At 48.5% G+C, this 21380-nt stretch overlaps 2 protein-coding genes across 2 annotated transcripts in view; both read right to left on the bottom strand.

Moving 5' to 3' along the window:
- Positions 1-14766: 14766 nt before the first annotated feature.
- LOC306943165 (platelet-activating factor acetylhydrolase-like) lies at positions 14767-16548 on the bottom strand (the record flags this gene model as incomplete). Its single annotated transcript, XM_079529366.1, has 1 exon — positions 14767-16548. The coding sequence occupies one exon, from the start codon at positions 16546-16548 to the stop codon at positions 14767-14769; it is 1782 nt and encodes a 593-aa protein (XP_079385492.1).
- A 4208-nt stretch (positions 16549-20756) lies between these two features.
- The window catches only part of LOC306912402 (cyclic nucleotide-gated cation channel-like), a gene marked incomplete at both ends in the record, with an annotated part of 25721 nt that continues 25097 nt past the window's right edge, over positions 20757-21380 (bottom strand). Inside the window, one exon of the mRNA XM_079488590.1 lies at positions 20757-20936. Coding sequence (XP_079344716.1) covers positions 20757-20936 — 180 coding nt within the window. The remainder of the gene's footprint in view (positions 20937-21380) is intronic.

Below are 21380 nucleotides of genomic sequence, written 5' to 3' on the forward strand. Positions count from 1 at the left end.
CAACCAAAAACAGGAATATATAATTTTTTAGGTACCCTCACAAAAAACATGCAGTAATCCTGGTCTCTAAACTGCCTCCCCCTGGCCAGCCGGGGCGCCTGATGGAGGGGAAAGGAACTGGTTGGAATAACGTGTTCCTTCCACTCGCTACGTCCAGCCAGGGAAACTCCCCCCTGTCAGGTGTAAAGGAGCAACTTGGACACTCAGGCATGAAGGAAGCATGAGTTCAAGTCCGTTGCTCTCCCCAGGTTGGCGGAGGGTGTGTAGAGCCCAGGATCACATTAGATAATTGACACAGGGGTGAACAATGGGTTACAAAATCGTGGGATAAAATTTAAAAAAAATGAATATTTATTTTACATTGACAGCCTTACATATCGTCACTATCGGGAGGAAACCATCTAACCTTTAAATAAATCAATGCTCTACTGTAAAGCCTGTGTGAGTGTGTGTTATATTGAACCAAAGAAAAGTATTAAAAAACGCTTTGGACAAAAACCTCTTAACTCCATTGGACCCTCAGCTAACTCCACCACCTCTCCCCCTCTCGTGCAAGTTAATTGGCAATATCACAATATCAACGTCGATTAGGCAGTATTGCATTGTTTTAAAAATATAAGATTTTCTTAATTTCCTTGGGGAAAAAAAATATTTTTAATTTCCTAAATAATGAACATTTTGGAGTTAGGTGGTTTCTCCCTGACACCAGAGATATAAACATTTCACAAAAGAAACATCAGAATATTTGTTTTTTGCAGTTGAAAAGCAGATGATACTTCCATACATACCAGTAGTATAAGTATAGGCCTACTGTCAGTGTAGCTCTGGTCCATAGCTCTAAATGCGTTGCATTTAGAGCTATGTTACTCTCAACTTCCGCCGCTCGCATGAATGCAGACCAGCCTCTCCTCTTTAGCGTAAATAAAAAGAACGTTTTTGCTACTCACCAAAACAAAGGCGAGTTGTGTCATTAGAAAGCCTACTTTCCTTAGTGGACGCACTCTGAGCCCCCCCACCACACGTATAAACGGTACTTTTTGGCCAGAAAGGGATTTTTTTTTTCACCGGAGGAATCAGAGCTATGGATCAGAGCTACTGTCAGTGGTGGGAAAAGTACTCACACATTTTATACCCATTTTGACCTGAGATCAGATTCTAAAAATGTCTTCTACATCCTGACAGTTTTCTGAAAAAGCTTTGTTTCTATGTCAGTCGTTCTTCGATAAAAAAAAAAAGAAAGAATAGCAGACCTACAAGCTCGTACCGCGCCACTCGGTGCCGCGCTACGAGCTTGTAGATCTGCTATTTTTAAATAGCTAAAGCATAACATAATGCTGACACCAAAAGGGGTTCCCGCCCAAAATGGGTTAAGTAAAAGTATCAATACTGCAATATATAGAAATACTATAAAAGCCTGGAATCCAAAATGTACTTGAGTAAAAGTTCTAAAGTATTGGCATCAGAATGTAAATGTAGTTTAGTTACTTTACAGCACTGCTTTTCAACCCTTTTCATATCAAGGCCCATTATTTATTTATTCTGCGTTTATTCCACAGAACCACCATTTGATGACATTTAGGGCTCCATCTTCGTCACCGCTAAACCCCTTATCCCTAAACTTCTAAACCCCTTATCCCTAAACTTCTAAACCCCTTATCCCTAAACTTCATCACCGCTAAACCCCTTATCCCTAAACCCCTTATCCCTAAACCCCTTATCCCTAAACCCCTTATCCCTAAACTTCATCACCGCTAAACCCCTTATCCCTAAACCCCTTATCCCTAAACCCCTTATCCCTAAACCCCTTATCCCTAAACCCCTTATCCCTAAACTTCATCACCACTAAACCCCTTATCCCTAAACTTCATCACCGCTAAACTCTTATCCCTAAACTTCTAAACCCCTTATCCCTAAACCCCTTATCCCTAAACCCCTTATCCCTAAACCCCTTATCCCTAAACTTCTAAACCCCTTATCCCTAAACCCCTTATGCCTAAACCCCTTATCCCTAAACTTCATCACCGCTAAACCCCTTATCCCTAAACTTCATCACCGCTAAACCCCTTATCCCTAAACCCCTTATCCCTAAACTTCATCACCGCTAAACCCCTTATCCCTAAACTTCATCACCGCTAAACCCCTTATCCCTAAACCCCTTATCCCTAAACTTCATCACCGCTAAACCCCTTATCCCTAAACTTCATCACCGCTAAACCCCTTATCCCTAAACCCCTTATCCCTAAACTTCATCACCGCTAAACCCCTTATCCCTAAACTTCTTTGCCTTTTTTTTTTTGTACTATTTGGCAAAACATTTTTGAACAGTTAAAATGGCCAGCCTACAAGCTCACAACGTGTCAATGTAGATTGGCTAGTTGAACTATTCAAAAATGTTTTTCAAAAGAGAGAAAAAAAAAGGCAAAGATGTTTAGGGATAAGGGGTTTAGCGGTGACGAAAATGGAGCCCTTAGCCTCTCAGACCCAAAACCTATATATGTTGTCGTTGGATAAGATCCACAATTCCATGCTGTGTTCATACATTGCATTACATTCTCTAATTGTGTAGAATTCTTGCAAATTAAGTAATGCAGATGTTTAACAATATAGTTGAACTCTTAAGAGTGTAAAATGACGGGTCCATCTTTAGCTCTCAAGAGTTAAAGATCTAATAAGGGTCCATTTGGTTACCAACTCTCCATCATTTAGCTGGGCACCACCTGGAACTCCCTCAAGGACCACTGGTTGAGGTCGTTGTAATACTGTGGAGTGTCGTTAGTTGCATTTGGGCAAACCGAAGGCAAGGCTTTCCCATTTCTTTATCACACTGATCACTGAACCTGTGAACAAGTACACACACACACACACACACACACACACACACACACACACACACACACACACACACACACACACACACACACACACACACACACACACACACACACACACACACACACACACACACACACACCCAGTAAGACCGACGCCTGAGGGAGAGAAGCGACCTCGCCCTTTAGTGCACTGGCCATATATGGAGTGTGTCTTCAGTGTACAGGGTTTGATGAGGTCAGATCAACATATAGAATGTCAGAACAGGTCAGCTCCATATATGGAGATCTAAGGGTGACAGAGGGGGGCAGTGTCTTGAGTGTACACTACAGGGTTTGATGAGGCCCATGGGTACTGTAGTGCCGGGCCTTCATTTTCGGACCTGTTGAGAACTCTATAGCTTTCGCCGTCTGTCGGGTGTTGCTGCACAAATAACTTTGGGGCAGGCCCGTCTATAGAGTTTAAATGGACAGGTATCAGTCAAACTCAAAAGGGAGACATCGGAGAGGGAGGATGGATGGGGAAGGATCAACATATGGAATGTCAGAACCGGTTCTGACATATATCCATATACTAATATTGATGACATCAGGGATCTCTATATATGGGCTTAATTGCGACAGCAGATCGCATTTACTATGACATCAGGGATCTATTCTCCATCCCTGATGATGTCAGGTGATGTCACGAGACCTGGGCACCATGTATGGAGATTTTGAGTGACACACTGACTGACTGATGGGAAATGCACTCGTGATTCCATATAGTTAACTGAGACCTTCGGTCGCAATACATTTAGCATTGGTCTTAGCCGAAGGTTTTGGGTCATGCGTCTTTTCCAGGACTTCTGTTACGCATGCTTCCGTTCATGCTTCGCAAGGGACAACGTCGATCGTCACGCCCCCAGAGCCGGAAGAGGCGTCGACCTTTTTATGTCTGTTTATATTATATTCACCTTCAGGTCCAAGTCAGACTTCTTCTTCTGGTTGCCTTGGAGGTCTCTTCTCCTGGCTCCGGCTGTGTTAGCACCCCCTACACGCACACACACACACACACACACACACACACACACACACACACACACACACACACACACACACACACACACACACACACACACACACACACACACACACACACACATCCTCAGTGTTTACATTAACTGAGTGTATAAATGGAACCAAATGGACCCGTAATCATAATAATAATGATAATGAATGCTTACCATTGGTTGGCTGTGAGAGTGTGTGAGGGGAGGAGTCAGGGTCGTCTGGCTGAACATCATCACTCTTCTTAAAGTGGTAGTACTGCTGATCAGGAGGACCGAACCTCTGCACGCACGCACGCACACGCACACGCGCACACACACACACACACACACACACACATGCGCCCATGCATTGAACACACATGCACACACGCACAAGCAAAACAAAAAAAACTTTAGTGTTCATTCAATTGAGTGAATTAACGGTCAAACCTCTGCTCTCCCGCTGGGCTGCAGGCTGAATGGCTGTCCCTGCCTTGTAGCCTTAGACTTGGCGAATTGGACATAGTGGCCGAATTTGGTATTGCAGCTCGGGGCCAGCGCTGGTCCGTTGACTATCATTGAACGCTATGTTTCACGTTCATGTTAATGTGACGATGACACGTGAACGCTATGTTTCATACGTGAACGCTATGTTTCATACGTGAACGCTATGTTTCATACGTGAACGCTATATGTTTCATACGTGAACGCTATGTTTCATACGTGAACGCTATGTTTCACGTTCATGTTAATGTGACGATGACACGTGAACGCTATGTTTCATACGTGAACGCTATGTTTCATACGTGAACGCTATGTTTCATACGTGAACGCGCGCAAACGGCGCAATGATAGTCAACGGCCAGCGCGTTCATGTGTTTGGGCAAATCCATCCCAGAATGCACTCTGTTCCTACCCGGAAGGAGGAGTGAAATCACCTCCTCTGCGCTTTTGAGCAACTTAATGCAAGTGGATGAGAGGAGAAACCCTCCTCTGGTGACGTCTCTATTCATATATACTCTAAGGTCCATGAGAGGAGAAACCCTCCTCTGGTGACGTCTCTATTCATATATACTCTAAGGTCCATGGATACTCTAAGGTCCATTCATATACTGTATACTCTAAGGTCCAAGTGGATGAGAGGAGAAACCCTCTATATACTCTAAGGTCCAAGTGGATGAGAGGAGAAACCCTCTATATACTCTAAGGTCCAAGTGGATGAGAGGAGAAACCCTCTATATACTCTAAGGTCCAAGTGGATGAGAGGAGAAACCCTCCTCTGGTGACGTCTCTATTCATATAGACTCTAAGGTCCAAGTGGATGAGAGGAGAAACCCTCCTCTGGTGACGTCTCTATTCATATAGACTCTAAGGTCCAAGTGGATGAGAGGAGAAACCCTCCTCTGGTGACGTCTCTATTCATATAGACTCTAAGGTCCAAGTGGATGAGAGGAGAAACCCGCTGACGTCTCTATTCATATATACTCTAAGGTCCAAGTGGATGAGAGGAGAAACCCGGTGACGTCTCTATTCATATATACTCTAAGGTCCATGCAGGCTAACGCTAACTTTAGAAGCTAATGGTCACAGATCGGAACCCAAGCCCCCAGTAAGGCTATCCAACGTTGAGCTTGGGGTTCGCTCCGGTTCGGTCTCTATCCTTGTATTACTCTATGATCGGACCTTGAGGGAGTTCCAGGGGGTCCCCAACTAAATGATAATTAAGAACCTATTTGGTTCCATTTGTACACACTAGTTAAATTTACATAGATTTTACAATATAAATTGGAACCGCTGCACACACACACACACACACACACACACACACACACACACACACACACACACACACACACACACACACACACACACACACACACACACACACACACACACACACACACACAGTACCACGTCAGGCCACATGAAGCTGATGAAGAGGATGATGGGTAGTCCCACAGTGAAGACGAACACCCCCCACAGCCACGGACGTTGCTGGGCAGCCAATAGGAAGCCCTCTGCCACGCCAGCCTGCCACACGCACGCACGCACGCACGCACGCACGCACGCACGCACGCACGCACGCACGCACGCACACACACACACACACACACACACCCAGATTACTATATACGTGTTCGTCGTCAACATTTTAACGGGCAATTTTGGCCACTAGATTTGCCCGTAAACCTCAAGTTTAGCAGCAATATACGGTAATATACAGGTGTGATGGTACAATTCGGGAGTTTACCGGAGTTTGTTGGAAAGTTTAACGGGAGTTTCCTGTAATATGTACACATTATATACGTATTCCATGCTTTTTGCGCAGTGTCGTCTGCACTGCGTCTGCGCGACACAACCGCATTAGCTTCTATTTCAGCCACGGCCTTTGCAAGCACTTTTCCCAGAAACTATGCCGCTTTCCCTTAGAGTAGAGACGGCACCAGAGTTCTCCTCCCATCCACTTGAATTAAGTTGCTCAAAAGCGCATGAGGCGATTTCACTCCTCATTCCGGGTAGGAACAGAGTGCATTCTGGGATGGATTTGCCCCAATAACATGAACGCGCTGCCGTTGACTATCATTGCACGCGTTCATGTATGAAACAGCGTTCACGTGTCATGGGCCCAATAACATGATCGTGCGCAATGATAGTCAACGGACCAGCGCTGGCTCGAGCTGCAATGACAAATCCGGCCACTATGTCCATTTCGCCTCAGGGTTTCCTCCGGGTGCCGTCTCTATTCATATATACTCTAAGCGCTGTCCGTGGTTTTGAACAAATCACTGATGTGCATTCATTGTGTGGTGTGTTCATGTGCGGAGGTCATTTCTGATTTCCCGGTGATCGCGATTGGAACATTGAGCAAGGATGCACCTCGCCTTAATTCGCTCGCTAGCATTTGGCGCTATTGCTTTAGCATTCAAGATGGCGTCAAAACCCGACAAAACAATTGTCTACAGAGCTATATCTATTATATCTATGACAGTGGTTTTCACGCAGTGGTCCGGGACCACTATAGTGGTCCTTGACGGGGGATCTATGAACATGTTTAATCTGAAACACAGCTTTACACGTGTGTGCGTGCGTGCGTGCGTGCGTGCGTGCGTGCGTGCGTGCGTGCGTGCGTGCGTGCGTGCGGGGTCCCTACAAGTCTGAGGTCCTTGGGAAGAAAAACAATGAGTCCGACTTTAAGACGAAGTTCTAAAACGTGGCCTTAATTCGTACCTGTGCTGCAACTGGAGGTGTAGCTGCTGCGAGCAACACACACAGCAACACGCCTTCCAAAGCCATCTGTGACACACGCACACACACACACACACACGCACACGCACGCACGCACACACACACACACGTAAACACATGATCCCGTTTTCGGGATTGTATTGGACACACATTCACCTATGTGTGTGAAATAGGTCAAAGTTATCAACATGCCTGACCATCATTTATTAACTATATACTTAAACCACCCTAATGCCTAGTAGTTCCCCATGGAGCCCCTCCTGACATCCACATGTTGTGAGCTTGTAGATCGGCTATTTTAACTATTTTAAAACGTTTTTTTCAAAATGTTACAAAGTTTTATAAATAGTCGATATGCAAGCTCACAGCGGAGAGGAGGACATGGCAACTTAACGTACTGCTTACTTAGCAGCAGTATACGCACAGCCAGAGATCATACAACTGCAGAAAGGAGAGATAGACAGGGAGAAAAGTATGAAGAAAAGATAGAACGAGAGAGGGCAGGCAGGCAGGCAGGCAGGCAGGCAGACAGACAGACAGACAGACAGACAGACAGACAGACAGACAGACAGACAGACAGACAGACAGACAGACAGACAGACAGACAGACAGACAGACAGACAGACAGACATACAGACAGACAGACAGACAGACAGACAGACAGACAGACAGACAGACAGACAGACAGACAGACAGACAGACAGACAGACAGACAGGTGTAGCCTACCTGTATATATACAGTATCTTCAGAGTTGTTCACCTTCTTTGATCATTTCCTGAACGACTGACTCATGCTGTTGGACTTTAGTCCAACAACCAAGTCACTGGTTGCCCTGGCAACGAGACCGAGGCATGCAGGCAGCGCACCGTGTCTCTCTCTCACACACACACACACACACACACACACACACACACACACACACACACACACACACACACACACACACACACACACACACACACACACACACTCTTTACAGGTCTTTTATTTTTATTTTGTTCCTAAATGTATTTGTAGGTAGGCCAGAACATTCCTTGAATTGTAACTTCACTGTCAGCTGGGGCCAAAAGGTTGAGAACACCTGGGACCTCTAGCACAGGTCACAGACAGAGAAGACCTGGGACCTCTAGCACAGGTCACAGACAGAGAAGACCTGGGACCTCTAGCACAGGTCACAGACAGAGGTCACAGGTCACAGACAGAGGTCACAGGTCACAGACAGAGTCAGGGAGAGAAGGTTGAGGCTGGCAGGGCACTGCGTCAGGCAGCTGGAACTATACAGGCAAGCAAAGCGAGAGCCAACCCACCCTGTAGGACACAGCCATAGAGCCAACCCACCCTGTAGGACACAGCCATAGAGCCAACCCACCCTGCACAGCCATAGAGCCAACCCGCCCTGTAGGACACAGCCATAGAGCCAACCCACCCTGTAGGGCACAGCCATAGAGCCAACCCACCCTGCACAGCCATAGAGCCAACCCACCCTGCACAGCCATAGAGCCAACCCACCCTGTAGGACACAGCCATAGAGCCAACCCACCCTGTAGGGCACAGCCATAGAGCCAACCCACCCTGTAGGACACAGCCATAGAGCCAACCCACCCTGCACAGCCATAGAGCCAACCCACCCTGTAGGACACAGCCATAGAGCCAACCCACCCTGTAGGACACAGCCATAGAGCCAACCCACCCTGCACAGCCATAGAGCCAACCCACCCTGCACAGCCATAGAGCCAACCTACCCTGCACAGCCATAGAGCCAACCCACCCTGCACAGCCATAGAGCCAACCCACCCTGTAGGACACAGCCATAGAGCCAACCCACCCTGTAGGACACAGCCATAGAGCCAACCCACCCTGTAGGACACAGCCATAGAGCCAACCCACCCTGTAGGGCACAGCCATAGAGCCAACCCACCCTGTAGGACACAGCCATAGAGCCAACCCACCCTGTAGGACACAGCCATAGAGCCAACCCACCCTGTAGGGCACAGCCATAGAGCCAACCCACCCTGTAGGACACAGCCATAGAGCCAACCCACCCTGTAGGGCACAGCCATAGAGCCAACCCACCCTGTAGGACACAGCCATAGAGCCAACCCACCCTGTAGGGCACAGCCATAGAGCCAACCCACCCTGTAGGACACAGCCATAGAGCCAACCCACCCTGTAGGACACAGCCATAGAGCCAACCCACCCTGTAGGACACAGCCATAGAGCCAACCCACCCTGTAGGGCACAGCCATAGAGCCAACCCACCCTGTAGGACACAGCCATAGAGCCAACCCACCCTGTAGGACACAGCCATAGAGCCAACCCACCCTGTAGGGCACAGCCATAGAGCCAACCCACCCTGTAGGGCACAGCCATAGAGCCAACCCACCCTGTAGGACACAGCCATAGAGCCAACCCACCCTGTAGGACACAGCCATAGAGCCAACCTACCCTGTAGGACACAGCCATAGAGCCAACCCACCCTGCAGGACACAGCCATAGAGCCAACCGACCCTGTAGGACACAGCCATAGAGCCAACCCACCCTGCAGGACACAGCCATAGAGCCAACCCACCCTGCACAGCCATAGAGCCAACCCACCCTGCAGGACACAGCCATAGAGCCAACCCACCCTGTAGGACACAGCCATAGAGCCAACCCACCCTGCAGGACACAGCCATAGAGCCAACCCACCCTGTAGGACACAGCCATAGAGCCAACCCACCCTGCACAGCCATAGAGCCAACCCACCCTGCAGGACACAGCCATAGAGCCAACCCACCCTGTAGGACACAGCCATAGAGCCAACCCACCCTGCACAGCCATAGAGCCAACCCACCCTGCACAGCCATAGAGCCAACCCACCCTGTAGGGCACAGCCATAGAGCCAACCCACCCTGTAGGACACAGCCATAGAGCCAACCCACCCTGCACAGCCATAGAGCCAACCCACCCTGTAGGGCACAGCCATAGAGCCAACCCACCCTGCAGGACACAGCCATAGAGCCAACCCACCCTGTAGGGCACAGCCATAGAGCCAACCCACCCTGCACAGCCATAGAGCCAACCCACCCTGTAGGACACAGCCATAGAGCCAACCCACCCTGTAGGACACAGCCATAGAGCCAACCCACCCTGTAGGACACAGCCATAGAGCCAACCCACCCTGTAGGACACAGCCATAGAGCCAACCCACCCTGCAGGACACAGCCATAGAGCCAACCCACCCTGTAGGACACAGCCATAGAGCCAACCCACCCTGTAGGACACAGCCATAGAGCCAACCCACCCTGTAGGACACAGCCATAGAGCCAACCCACCCTGTAGGACACAGCCATAGAGCCAACCCACCCTGTAGGACACAGCCATAGAGCCAACCCACCCTGCACAGCCATAGAGCCAACCCACCCTGCACAGCCATAGAGCCAACCCACCCTGCACAGCCATAGAGCCAACCCACCCTGCACAGCCATAGAGCCAACCCACCCTGCACAGCCATAGAGCCAACCCACCCTGCACAGCCATAGAGCCAACCCACCCTGTAGGACACAGCCATAGAGCCAACCCACCCTGTAGGGCACAGCCATAGAGCCAACCCACCCTGTAGGACACAGCCATAGAGCCAACCCACCCTGTAGGACACAGCCATAGAGCCAACCCACCCTGTAGGGCACAGCCATAGAGCCAACCCACCCTGTAGGACACAGCCATAGAGCCAACCCACCCTGCACAGCCATAGAGCCAACCCACACTAGGGGCTCCATTTTCGTCACCGCTAAACCCCTTATCCCTAAACTTCTTTGCCTTTTTTTTTTTTTTTTTTTACTATTTTGCAAAAATAGTAAATGTAGATTGTCTAGTTGAACTATTCAAAAATGTTTTTCAAAATAGTAGAAAAAGGCAAAGAAGTTTAGGGATAAGGATTTAGCGGTGACGAAAATGGAGCCCTATGGCTCTAGAAATGAAAGAAACACTTACACCCGCCTTCTAATGAGAGCGCAAAATCTGTCTTGGAAGAGCCACCCATCGACTGATCTAATATACGGCAACCTTCCCCGTGTTTCTTCACTGGTCCGATCCAGAAGAACACAGTTTGCCGGCCACTGCTACAGAGCTGACAATGAGGTTATATCTTCCCTTCTTCTCTGGAGTCCTGCCTCAAAGCAGACCAGAGGTAGAAAACTGTCGTTCCCTGATGTCATCGCTAGTAGGGACACAGGCATCAGTAAGCAGGAACTGGGGATGGCAATGAAGGACCGGGAAGTCTGGCGTGGCATTGTGAAATCCACGATCTCGACTGCGGTCGAAAAATGATGATGATGATGATGAAGGATCTAGACCAGGGGTTCTCAACCTTTTTGGCCGGGGACCCCCGAAAATGCTTTGGCAACGTCTCGGGACCCCCGCCCCGCCCCCTCCCGACCCCCAATATAAATTGACTGCTACAATAACCTTAAACCATTTTGGGCGGGAACCCCTTTTGGTGTTTTAAGCATTGTTATAATTTAGCTATTGAAAAATAGCAGATCTACAAGCTCATAGCGCGCCACCGAGTGGCGCGCTACGAGCTTGTAGGTCTGCTATTTTTGAAAAATCGTGAAAATAAAATTTAAAAAAAATCAGTATTTTTTTTTAAAATAATTTGGGGACCCCCTAACATAATTTGGCGACCCCCCGAGGGGTCGCGACCCACGGGTTGAGAACCCCTGCTCTAGACCATGATGTTAGATATGAGGGTGTGGAGGTCGTTAACAACACCGTAGAGCTCTAGACCCTCATGTTAGATAGAGTGTTAGGAGAGTGTGGAGGTTGTGCATTACATTCACCCATTCACACACACATTCATACACCGATTGCGGCGGAAGCCATGCAAGGCACCAACCAGCACATCGGGAGCAATTTCGGGTTCAGTGTCTTGCCCAAGGACACTTCGACATGTAGACAGGAGGAGCCGGGATTCGAACCGCCAACCCATGGATCATTGGACGACCTGCTCTACCTCTTGAGCCACAGTCGCTCATGGTGTTAGATAGCAGAGTGTAGAGCTCTAGACCCTCATGGTGTCAGATAGCAGAGTGTGGACAAGGACAGCCCAGCTCAATAGGAGACTGTTTCAGATAGGAGAGTGTAGAGCTCTAGACCCTCATGGTGTTAGATAGCAGACTGTAGAGCTCTAGACCCTCATGGTGTTAGATAGCAGAGTGTAGAGCTCTAGACCCTCATCGTGTCAGATAGGAGAGTGTAGAGCTCTAGACCCTCATCGTGTCAGATAGGAGAGTGTAGAGCTCTAGACCCTCATCGTGTCAGATAGGAGAGTGTAGAGCTCTAGACCCTCATCGTGTCAGATAGGAGAGTGTAGAGCTCTAGACCCTCATCGTGTCAGATAGGAGAGTGTAGAGCTCTAGACCCTCATGGTGTTAGATAGCAGAGTGTAGAGCTCTAGACCCTCATCGTGTCAGATAGGAGAGTGTAGAGCTCTAGACCCTCATCGTGTCAGATAGGAGAGTGTAGTAGAGCTCTAGACTCTCATGGTGTTAGATAGCAGAGTGTAGAGCTCTAGACTCTCATGGTGTCAGATAGCAGAGTGTAGTAGAGCTCTAGACTCTCATGGTGTTAGATAGCAGAGTGTAGAGCTCTAGACTCTCATGGTGTCAGATAGCAGAGTGTAGTAGAGCTCTAGACTCTCATGGTGTTAGATAGCAGAGTGTAGAGCTCTAGACTCTCATGGTGTTAGATAGCAGAGTGTAGTAGAGCTCTAGACTCTCATGGTGTCAGATAGCAGAGTGTAGAGCTCTAGACCCTCATGGTGTTAGATAGGAGAGTGTAGAGCTCTAGACCCTCATGGTGTTAGATAGGAGAGTGTAGAGCTCTAGGCCCTCATGGTGTTAGATAGCAGAGTGTAGAGCTCTAGACCCTCATGGTGTCAGATAGGAGAGTGTAGAGCTCTAGGCCCTCATGGTGTTAGATAGGAGAGTGTAGAGCTCTAGACCCTCATGGTGTTAGATAGCAGAGTGTAGAGCTCTAGACCCTCATGGTGTTAGATAGGAGAGTGTAGAGCTCTAGACCCTCATGGTGTCAGATAGCAGAGTGTAGAGCTCTAGACCCTCATGGTGTTAGATAGCAGAGTGTAGAGCTCTAGACCCTCATGGTGTTAGATAGCAGAGTGTGTAGCTCTAGACCCTCATGGTGTCAGATAGCAGAGTGTGGACAAGGACAGCCCAGCTCAATAGGAGACTGTTTCCGCTCATTGAAAATGGTGCATTTATGTAGCGCCTTTATCCAAGGCACTTTACATATATTGTGCATTACATTCACCCATTCATACACACATTCATACACCTTTACATAGACTGTGCATTACATTCACCCATTCACACACACATTCATACACCTTTACATAGATGGTGCATTACATTCACCCATTCACACACACATTCACACACCTTTACATAGATGGTGCATTACATTCACCCATTCACACACACATTCACACACCTTTACATAGATGGTGCATTACATTCACCCATTCACACACACATTCACACACCTTTACATAGATTGTGCATTACATTCACCCATTCACACACACATTCATACACCTTTACATAGATTGTGCATTACATTCACCCATTCACACACACATTCACACACCTTTACATAGATTGTACATTACATTAACCCATTACATTCACCCATTCGCACACACATTCACACACCTTTACATATATTGTGCATTACATTCACCCGTTCACACACACATTCACACACCTTTACATAGATTGTGCATTACATTCACCCATTCACACACACATTCACACGCCGATGGCAGCGGAAACCATGCAAGGCACCAACCAGCACATCAGGAGCAATTAGGGGTTCAGTGTCTTGCTCAAGGACACTTCGACACTAACTTCCATAGTCCATAGTAAATAACCAGTAAATAACCAGTAGTAACTAAAGTTTTCAAATAATTCTAAAAAAGGAAGGAGGAAGATGAAGAGGTTTCATACAAAATGTTAAACAAATAAGTACAGAGTGAGCTGTGGAACAGTAAAAACAAATAACTAGAATAACAACAATAACAACAACAACAACAACAACATTAGGATTGGTACAGTATGCGTCTAAAATGCATATTATAATTCCAAAAGGACACAATAAATTCAGTCATGAATGAACGGCGGCAGAGTGGTATATGACGGTGGGTCAAACAACAGCGGCGCACTCCAGACTCTGACGCTGAACAGTAGGGTGTGGAGGAGAAGGAGAGCGATCCAGGAGTCCTGAGATGGTGCAGGTGTCGGTTATAGTGTCCCTGGCGCTCTCGCATCGCATCGATTAAGGAGCTACAAAGAAAATTCCATATCCACGACTGGCTTCGCTGCAGAGTGCCGACTCGGCTGCTAGATGCAACTCGGCAACTTTCCACACCTTCCAAACGAGTGATCTCCCAACTTCATTCGACTGCCAGCCTGTAGTATTCTGGAGTCGTCTGTTGGGTGGAGAGCTACCTTTAGGGGGATACAACAAAACAACTGGAGTGGATCCTATACAGTCATCGTAGCTAAGCACACACAGGTCATGTTGTCACCTGCATGTTTCGCCAGTTACCGTATGTATGTATGTATGTATGTATGTATGTATGTATGTAAGGCAGAATGTTCGCTCAGATGGCCGCGATGTCAACATTGTTTCCTGGAATGAGGTTGGCATCTTTTCCATCGATCACATCAACACTGGTTCCTGGAATGAGGTTGGCATCTTTTCCATCGATCACATCAACATTGGTTCCTGGAATGAGGTTGGCATCTTTTCCATCGATCACATCAACATTGGTTCCTGGAATGAGGTTGGCATCTTTTCCATCGATCACATCAACATTGGTTCCTGGAATGAGGTTGGCATCTTTTCCATCGATCACATCAACATTGGTTCCTTTAATGAGGTTGGCATCTTTTCCGTCTGTCAGTTGGATATTAACGTTGTTTTCTTTAATGAGGTTGGCATCTTTTCCGTCCGTCAGTGGTGGGATGTCAACGTTGGTTCCTGGAACACGGATGTCGTCTTTTCCGTCAGTCGGGGGTATATCGGCGTCGGTTCTTGGAATAAGGCTGTTGTCGTGTTTTCCATCAATCAGTGCGATATCGGGACCGGCGGTTCCTGGAATGAGGTTGTCCTCTTTTCCGTCAATCGTCGGGATGGCAATTTTTGTCTCCAGAACGAGCACGTGCTCTTTCCCGCTAATCGGCGAAATAGTGACGTTGGTTCCCGGAATGAGGTTGTCGTCCTGTCCGTCGATCAGCGGGTCCCACTGGTCGAAGTCCTCCTCCATGCCGAGGTGCCTCTGCAGGAAGGCCAGCGACGCCCTGTTGCAGAGGTCCATGGCGAGCTCCGGGTCCGTCCTCCCCTTCAGTTTCATCAGCTTGCCGAGCCAGTCCCCCGTGAGGAAGGTGAAGTCGGGGAAGCTCTGGTGGACCGTGCCCCTGATGGTGATCATCTTCCTCTGGGCCGATGCCTCCGACGCCTCCATCTTCCTCATGCGGAGGATGTTCTCGGCCCACTGGAAGTTCTCCGAGTTGATGAAGAGGATGGGCTGCTTCACCCGGGGAAAGATGTCCTCCTCCAGCGGGGCCATCCAGGCGTCCAGGGCGATGCCGCACTTGAAGCCGGCCTCCTTGCACAGCGTTTCGATCACCGTCGCTCCCCCGAAGGAGTGTCCCATGGCGACCGCCCTGCACAGGTCCATGGAGTCCTCCAGCGTGGTCCAGTCGAACGGCGTCCGAAGGACGTTCTGCACCGCGGTCCCCGCGTTTATCTCGGAGAGCTTCTTCAGAGCACGGATGCATTCGTCCGCCCTGTGTTTCACCTGCTTGTTCAGGAGTGACGACACGTGCTCGCCGGTCAGGAGAGTCCTGTAGTACATCCATTCCTCCGCCAGGTTGCACGAAGCGGACGGATCCGCTTCTCCTCCCCCCAGCTCCGTCTCGGACTCCGTTTTCTCCCGGTAGTGATACGTGGCCGAGGCGGACCCGTCTCGGTGTTCCACCGACGCCACCACGAAGCCGCGGGAGGCCAGCTCCGTGCATATCGCCGAGTACAACGTCCTGAACGCCCCCAGGCCGTGGGAGAAGACGACCACGGGGTACTTCCTCCCGTCCTTCTTGAACGGACCGTCCAGGTGCGCCGGGATCTTGAACGAGCCGAAAAAGTAGTTGAAGACGCTCTCGCTGAGCGTCCGGTTGATCTTCATGTAGTCCGCCAGGCCGTTGAAGTACTCCTTGCACGGGATCCAGTCGGGCTTCGGGGCGTCCTCCGCCTCCTGGCAGGGGTAGTAGAGGCGGAAGAAGGTTCCCCCCGCCGTGTGGTCCGTCATGAGGTCGGTGCATCCCACCGCGTGGGGCCCTTTGCCCTGCGGGATCTCTAGTCGGTTACTGAAGGAGTTCCCCATCGCTATAAGGAGACGTGTGGGGTTTAGAACGTGTCCCTGGTTCACCAAGGAGCAGTAACTAAAGACTGGAACTGCCTCGCCGGACGTATACATGTAGCCGCGGGCTACGCGTCTGACTCGTCACGACTAGACGGTGACGTATTATTCGGCCTCGGCCATATATGGTGCTTTCGTCACTGTTGGCGTGGAAATCTCGTATGTCCGATGGTCCGAATGGTCCTCGAAATGTGAGCACAGGAAATTACCATGTATGGCACCGGAATTTGACGACGGTATTGGCAAAAAAAAATCGCCATGTATGACGCCGAAATTGGCGCTGTGATTGGCTGCTGTGACTGGCCGGAAGGTGTGCCATTCTATGCTGTGATTGGCTGAGCATCGCATAGCGCAGGGGACACCCGTTATATATAAGTGGCACATATTCCGGCTTTCGCGCAACTTCTCGTCTTTGCATTGACTTTGTATGTAATCGCGCCGCTCTAACCATCCAAGTCTGGGCGCGCCTTAAAGGGGCATTCCACTCATTTTCAACGTTTTACTATGTCATTAATTTAGAGCTGTTTGTGGAAATAATAATTTAATAATAATTTCCTATCGTATGAAAATATCAGCAATTTTCCTGTTTTAAAGTATTGTTCAGTAACAACAAAAGTCTCTATACTGTTTGTTTCACTATTACAAAAAAGAAAAACTATTTAAAATCATTTAAGATCATTAAAGCTGTAGTCAAGTAATGTAATGTGCACATTTGGGTGAGTTGCTATGGCCAAATTCAGCCCGATGAGTGTTTGTGTGCAAAACTAATGCTTGGAATGGATTCAGCATCATGGAAACCCCCTAGTTTGATATGTCACATGCTACTCAAAGCATAAGGAAATTTAGAAAATATTGCCTTATATTGGATGTCAATGGTGGCCATACTGTACAGGCCATTGTCAACACTTTCCCCTCAGACAATTCCAGGCAACTTTTTTTTCTGTTATTCAGGATATATTGAAGATGCAAAATCAGCTGAGTTTGTTTTTTTTGCAATAGAGGGTATGTGCATGCATAAAGTCAATGGCAGATCGAGTGGCAAAGTGAGTGACTAAGTGAATTTAATGTTGTTTAAAGTTATTTAATGCAATCAAATAGGACTTTTCTGTTTGGATGTATGTATGGGTTGTCAAGGCCAGAAAGTATTTTTTTGCCACTCAGTAGGCGTTCCAGCATAACTTCCGGGTATGATGTCACACACATACCCTCAATTAGATTGAGGTTGATCCTGTATTTTATAATTAGATTGAGGTTGATCCTGTGTTTTATAATTAGATTGAGGTTGATCCTGTATTTTATAATTAGATTGAGGTTGACCCTGTATTTTATAATTAGATTGAGGTTGATCCTGTATTTTATAATTAGATTGATGTTGATCCTGTATTTTCCATAGATTTCTTGTACTACTGGGCTGTTGCCTGAATCCGGTGCATTATGTCAACTTCCGGTCCAGGACTTTGTAACACTTCGCCTAGCTGGCACTTCGCCAATAGAAGTCTATGTAGAAGAATGGCCCCGTGAAGTGAACGGAGAAGAATGGCCCCGTGAGGTGAACGGAGATGTAGAAGAATGGCCCCGTGAAGTGAACGGAGATGTAGAAGAATGGCCCCGTGAGGTGAACGGAGATGAAGAATGGCCCCGTGAGGTGAACGGAGATGTAGAAGAATGGCCCCGTGAAGTGAACGGAGATGTAGAAGAATGGCCCCGTGAGGTGAACGGAGATGTAGAAGAATGGCCCCGTGAGGTGAACGGAGATGTAGAAGAATGGCCCCGTGAAGTGAACGGAGATGTAGAAGAATGGCCCCGTGAAGTGAACGGAGATGTAGAAGAATGGCCCCGTGAAGTGAACGGAGATGTAGAAGAATGGCCCCGTGAGGTGAACGGAGATGAAGAATGGCCCCGTGAGGTGAACGGAGATGTAGAAGAATGGCCCCGTGAAGTGAACGGAGATGTAGAAGAATGGCCCCGTGAGGTGAACGGAGATGTAGAAGAATGGCCCCGTGAGGTGAACGGAGATGTAGAAGAATGGCCCCGTGAAGTGAACGGAGATGTAGAAGAATGGCCCCGTGAAGTGAACGGAGATGTAGAAGAATGGCCCCGTGAAGTGAACGGAGATGTCGTAACTGGTTCAGAACTTAGAGTATATATGCATAGAGACGGCCCCGGATTTCTCCTCCCATCCACTTGCATTAAGTTTCTCAAAAGCGCATGAGGTGATTTCACTCCTCCTTCCGGGTAGGAACAGGGTGCATTCTGGGATTGATTGGGCCAAACTCATGAACACGCTGTCCGTTGACTATCATTGCACTGAAACAGCGTTCACGTGTCATCATGAACGTGCGGCTGCAATACCAAATTCGGCCACTATGTCCATTTCGCCTCAGGGTTTCCTCCGGGTGCCGTCTCTATTCATATATACTCTAAGGTTCAGAACCACTATATTCCCATATATGGTCATGCACATATATATGGGGACCGAGGAGCGTGTTGAGGGTGTGATGTGCCGAGTAGGACGTCGGTCGAATAGGCGGATCTCCAAAATACAATATATTTATAATAAAGAAATCTCCATATATGCAGTACCCTGATGTCATCAATCATAGGACCACAATGGAAATATGTACAATTCATTATAATACAATGTCCCCAGGACGTTTTTGTGTTAACCTTTATTTAACCCATTCAAAAATTCAAAAATGTCTTCTAAATCCTGTCAATGACCCCCAGAAGCAAAGATTTGAGTTAAAAGCGTTCGCTCTGAAAGAATATATATTCAAACATTTGCCCATATGTTCACGATTTTCCAAAAATAGCAGATCTACAAGCTCATAGTGCGGCTATGGTGCCGCGCTATGAGCTTGTAGATCTGCTATTTTTCAACAGCTATAAATTATAACATAATGCTTTAAAACACCAAAAAGGCGCTCCCGTCCAGAATGTTAAGCCCAAATGTCTTGGCCTGGGTTCCACTTCCAGCCTCCATCGCTGGCGCTCCGTGAATCTGTTTCATCACTCGCTGCTCTGTCTGGAAAGCAGGGGTGGACTGGCCACAGGACGTACCAGGCAAATGTCTGGAAAGCAGGGGTGGACTGGCCACAGTACCAGTCAAATGTCTGGAAAGCAGGGGTGGACTGGCCACAGGACGTACCAGGCAAATGTCTGGAAAGCAGGGGTGGACTGGCCACAGTACCAGGCAAATGTCTGGAAAGCAGGGGTTGTCTGTTTGTTGTGTATCATTTATGTTGTATACTGTAAATGTGGTGGTGTGTTAAGGGGCTTGTATTTCAACTATTTGTTTTGGGCCTCGACCCGAAATGTCAGTAAAGTATCTGGCGCGCTGGTTGTGGTGGGCCGCAAAAAATGTCCGGGCCGAATTTTTATCTCTGTCCAGCCCTGCTGGAAAGGGTCCTAAATCTCCAAGCTTGCAAAGACATGCAAACGGGTGGAAACACGACCCTGTGGCTTAATTGGTCTGTGTGGTGTGGGTTGGAAAGAAATACAGCAGTTTGACGTCGTATCAATGCGCAGCGGAGTCACAGTCTGATATTGATGACCTCGCTGGGCGGAGTCACAGTCTGATGTTGACCTCACTGTGGGCGGAGTCACAGTCTGATATTGATGACCTCGCTGGGCGGAGTCACAGTCTGATGTTGTTGACCTCGCTGGGCGGAGTCACAGTCTGATGTTGTTGACCTCGCTGGGCGGAGTCACAGTCTGATGTTGTTGACCTCACTGTGGGCGGAGTCACAGTCTGATGTTGTTGACCTCGCTGGGCGGAGTCACAGTCTGATGTTGTTGACCTCGCTGGGCGGAGTCACAGTCTGATGTTGACCTCACTGTGGGCGGAGTCACAGTCTGATGTTGACCTCACTGTGGGTGGAGTCACAGTCTGATGTTGACCTCACTGTGGGCGGAGTCACAGTCTGATGTTGTTGACCTCACTGTGGGCGGAGTCACAGTCTGATGTTGTTGACCTCACTGTGGGCGGAGTCACAGTCTGATGTTGTTGACCTCACTGTGGGCGGAGTCACAGTCTGATGTTGTTGACCTCACTGTGGGCGGAGTCACAGTCTGATGTTGACCTCACTGTGGGCGGAGTCACAGTCTGATGTTGTTGACCTCACTGTGGGCGGAGTCACAGTCTGATGTTGTTGACCTCACTGTGGGCGGAGTCACAGCCTGATGTTGACCTCGCTGTGGGCGGAGTCACGGACGCTCTCGTCGCCGTCCGACAGGAAGCCGCTGCCCGTGGTCAGCGTCGCCATGGTGACGCCGTGTTCCAGGGTCGTGATTCGCTGCTTCAGTCGCAGCTGGGAGGAGTTAAACTCCGTCTGCAGACGGGCCACGCAAGTCTGGAAGGAAAAACACAATGTTATTATTAACCCATCTATTGAAAAATAGCAGATCTACAAGCTCATAGCGCGGCACCGAGTGCCGCGCTGTGAGCTTGCAGGTCTGCTATTTTTGAAAAATCGTGAAAATGTGGCACAAACTTTGAATATATATATTCTTTCAGAGCGAACGTTTTTAACTCAAATCTTTGCTTCTGGGGGGGGGGGGGGGGGGGGGTGCCTGGAACTACATATTTTCAGATGGGGGTCGGAGGCCTATTACATATCATTTTTGGGGTTCTTGACATGAAATAGTTTGAGCACCAGTGCACCACTGACATAGAAACATGGGATTTTCTGAAAACTGTCATGATTTAAGACAAGACATTTGTAGAATCGTCCTCACCGACCTCAAACTCGACACACGCGATCCACACCCCCGTGGGGAGTGCAGTGTCCGGTGTC

Source organism: Electrona antarctica (assembly GCF_951216825.1).
Source record: "Electrona antarctica genome assembly, chromosome: 19".
Lineage (NCBI taxonomy): Eukaryota > Metazoa > Chordata > Actinopteri > Myctophiformes > Myctophidae > Electrona > Electrona antarctica.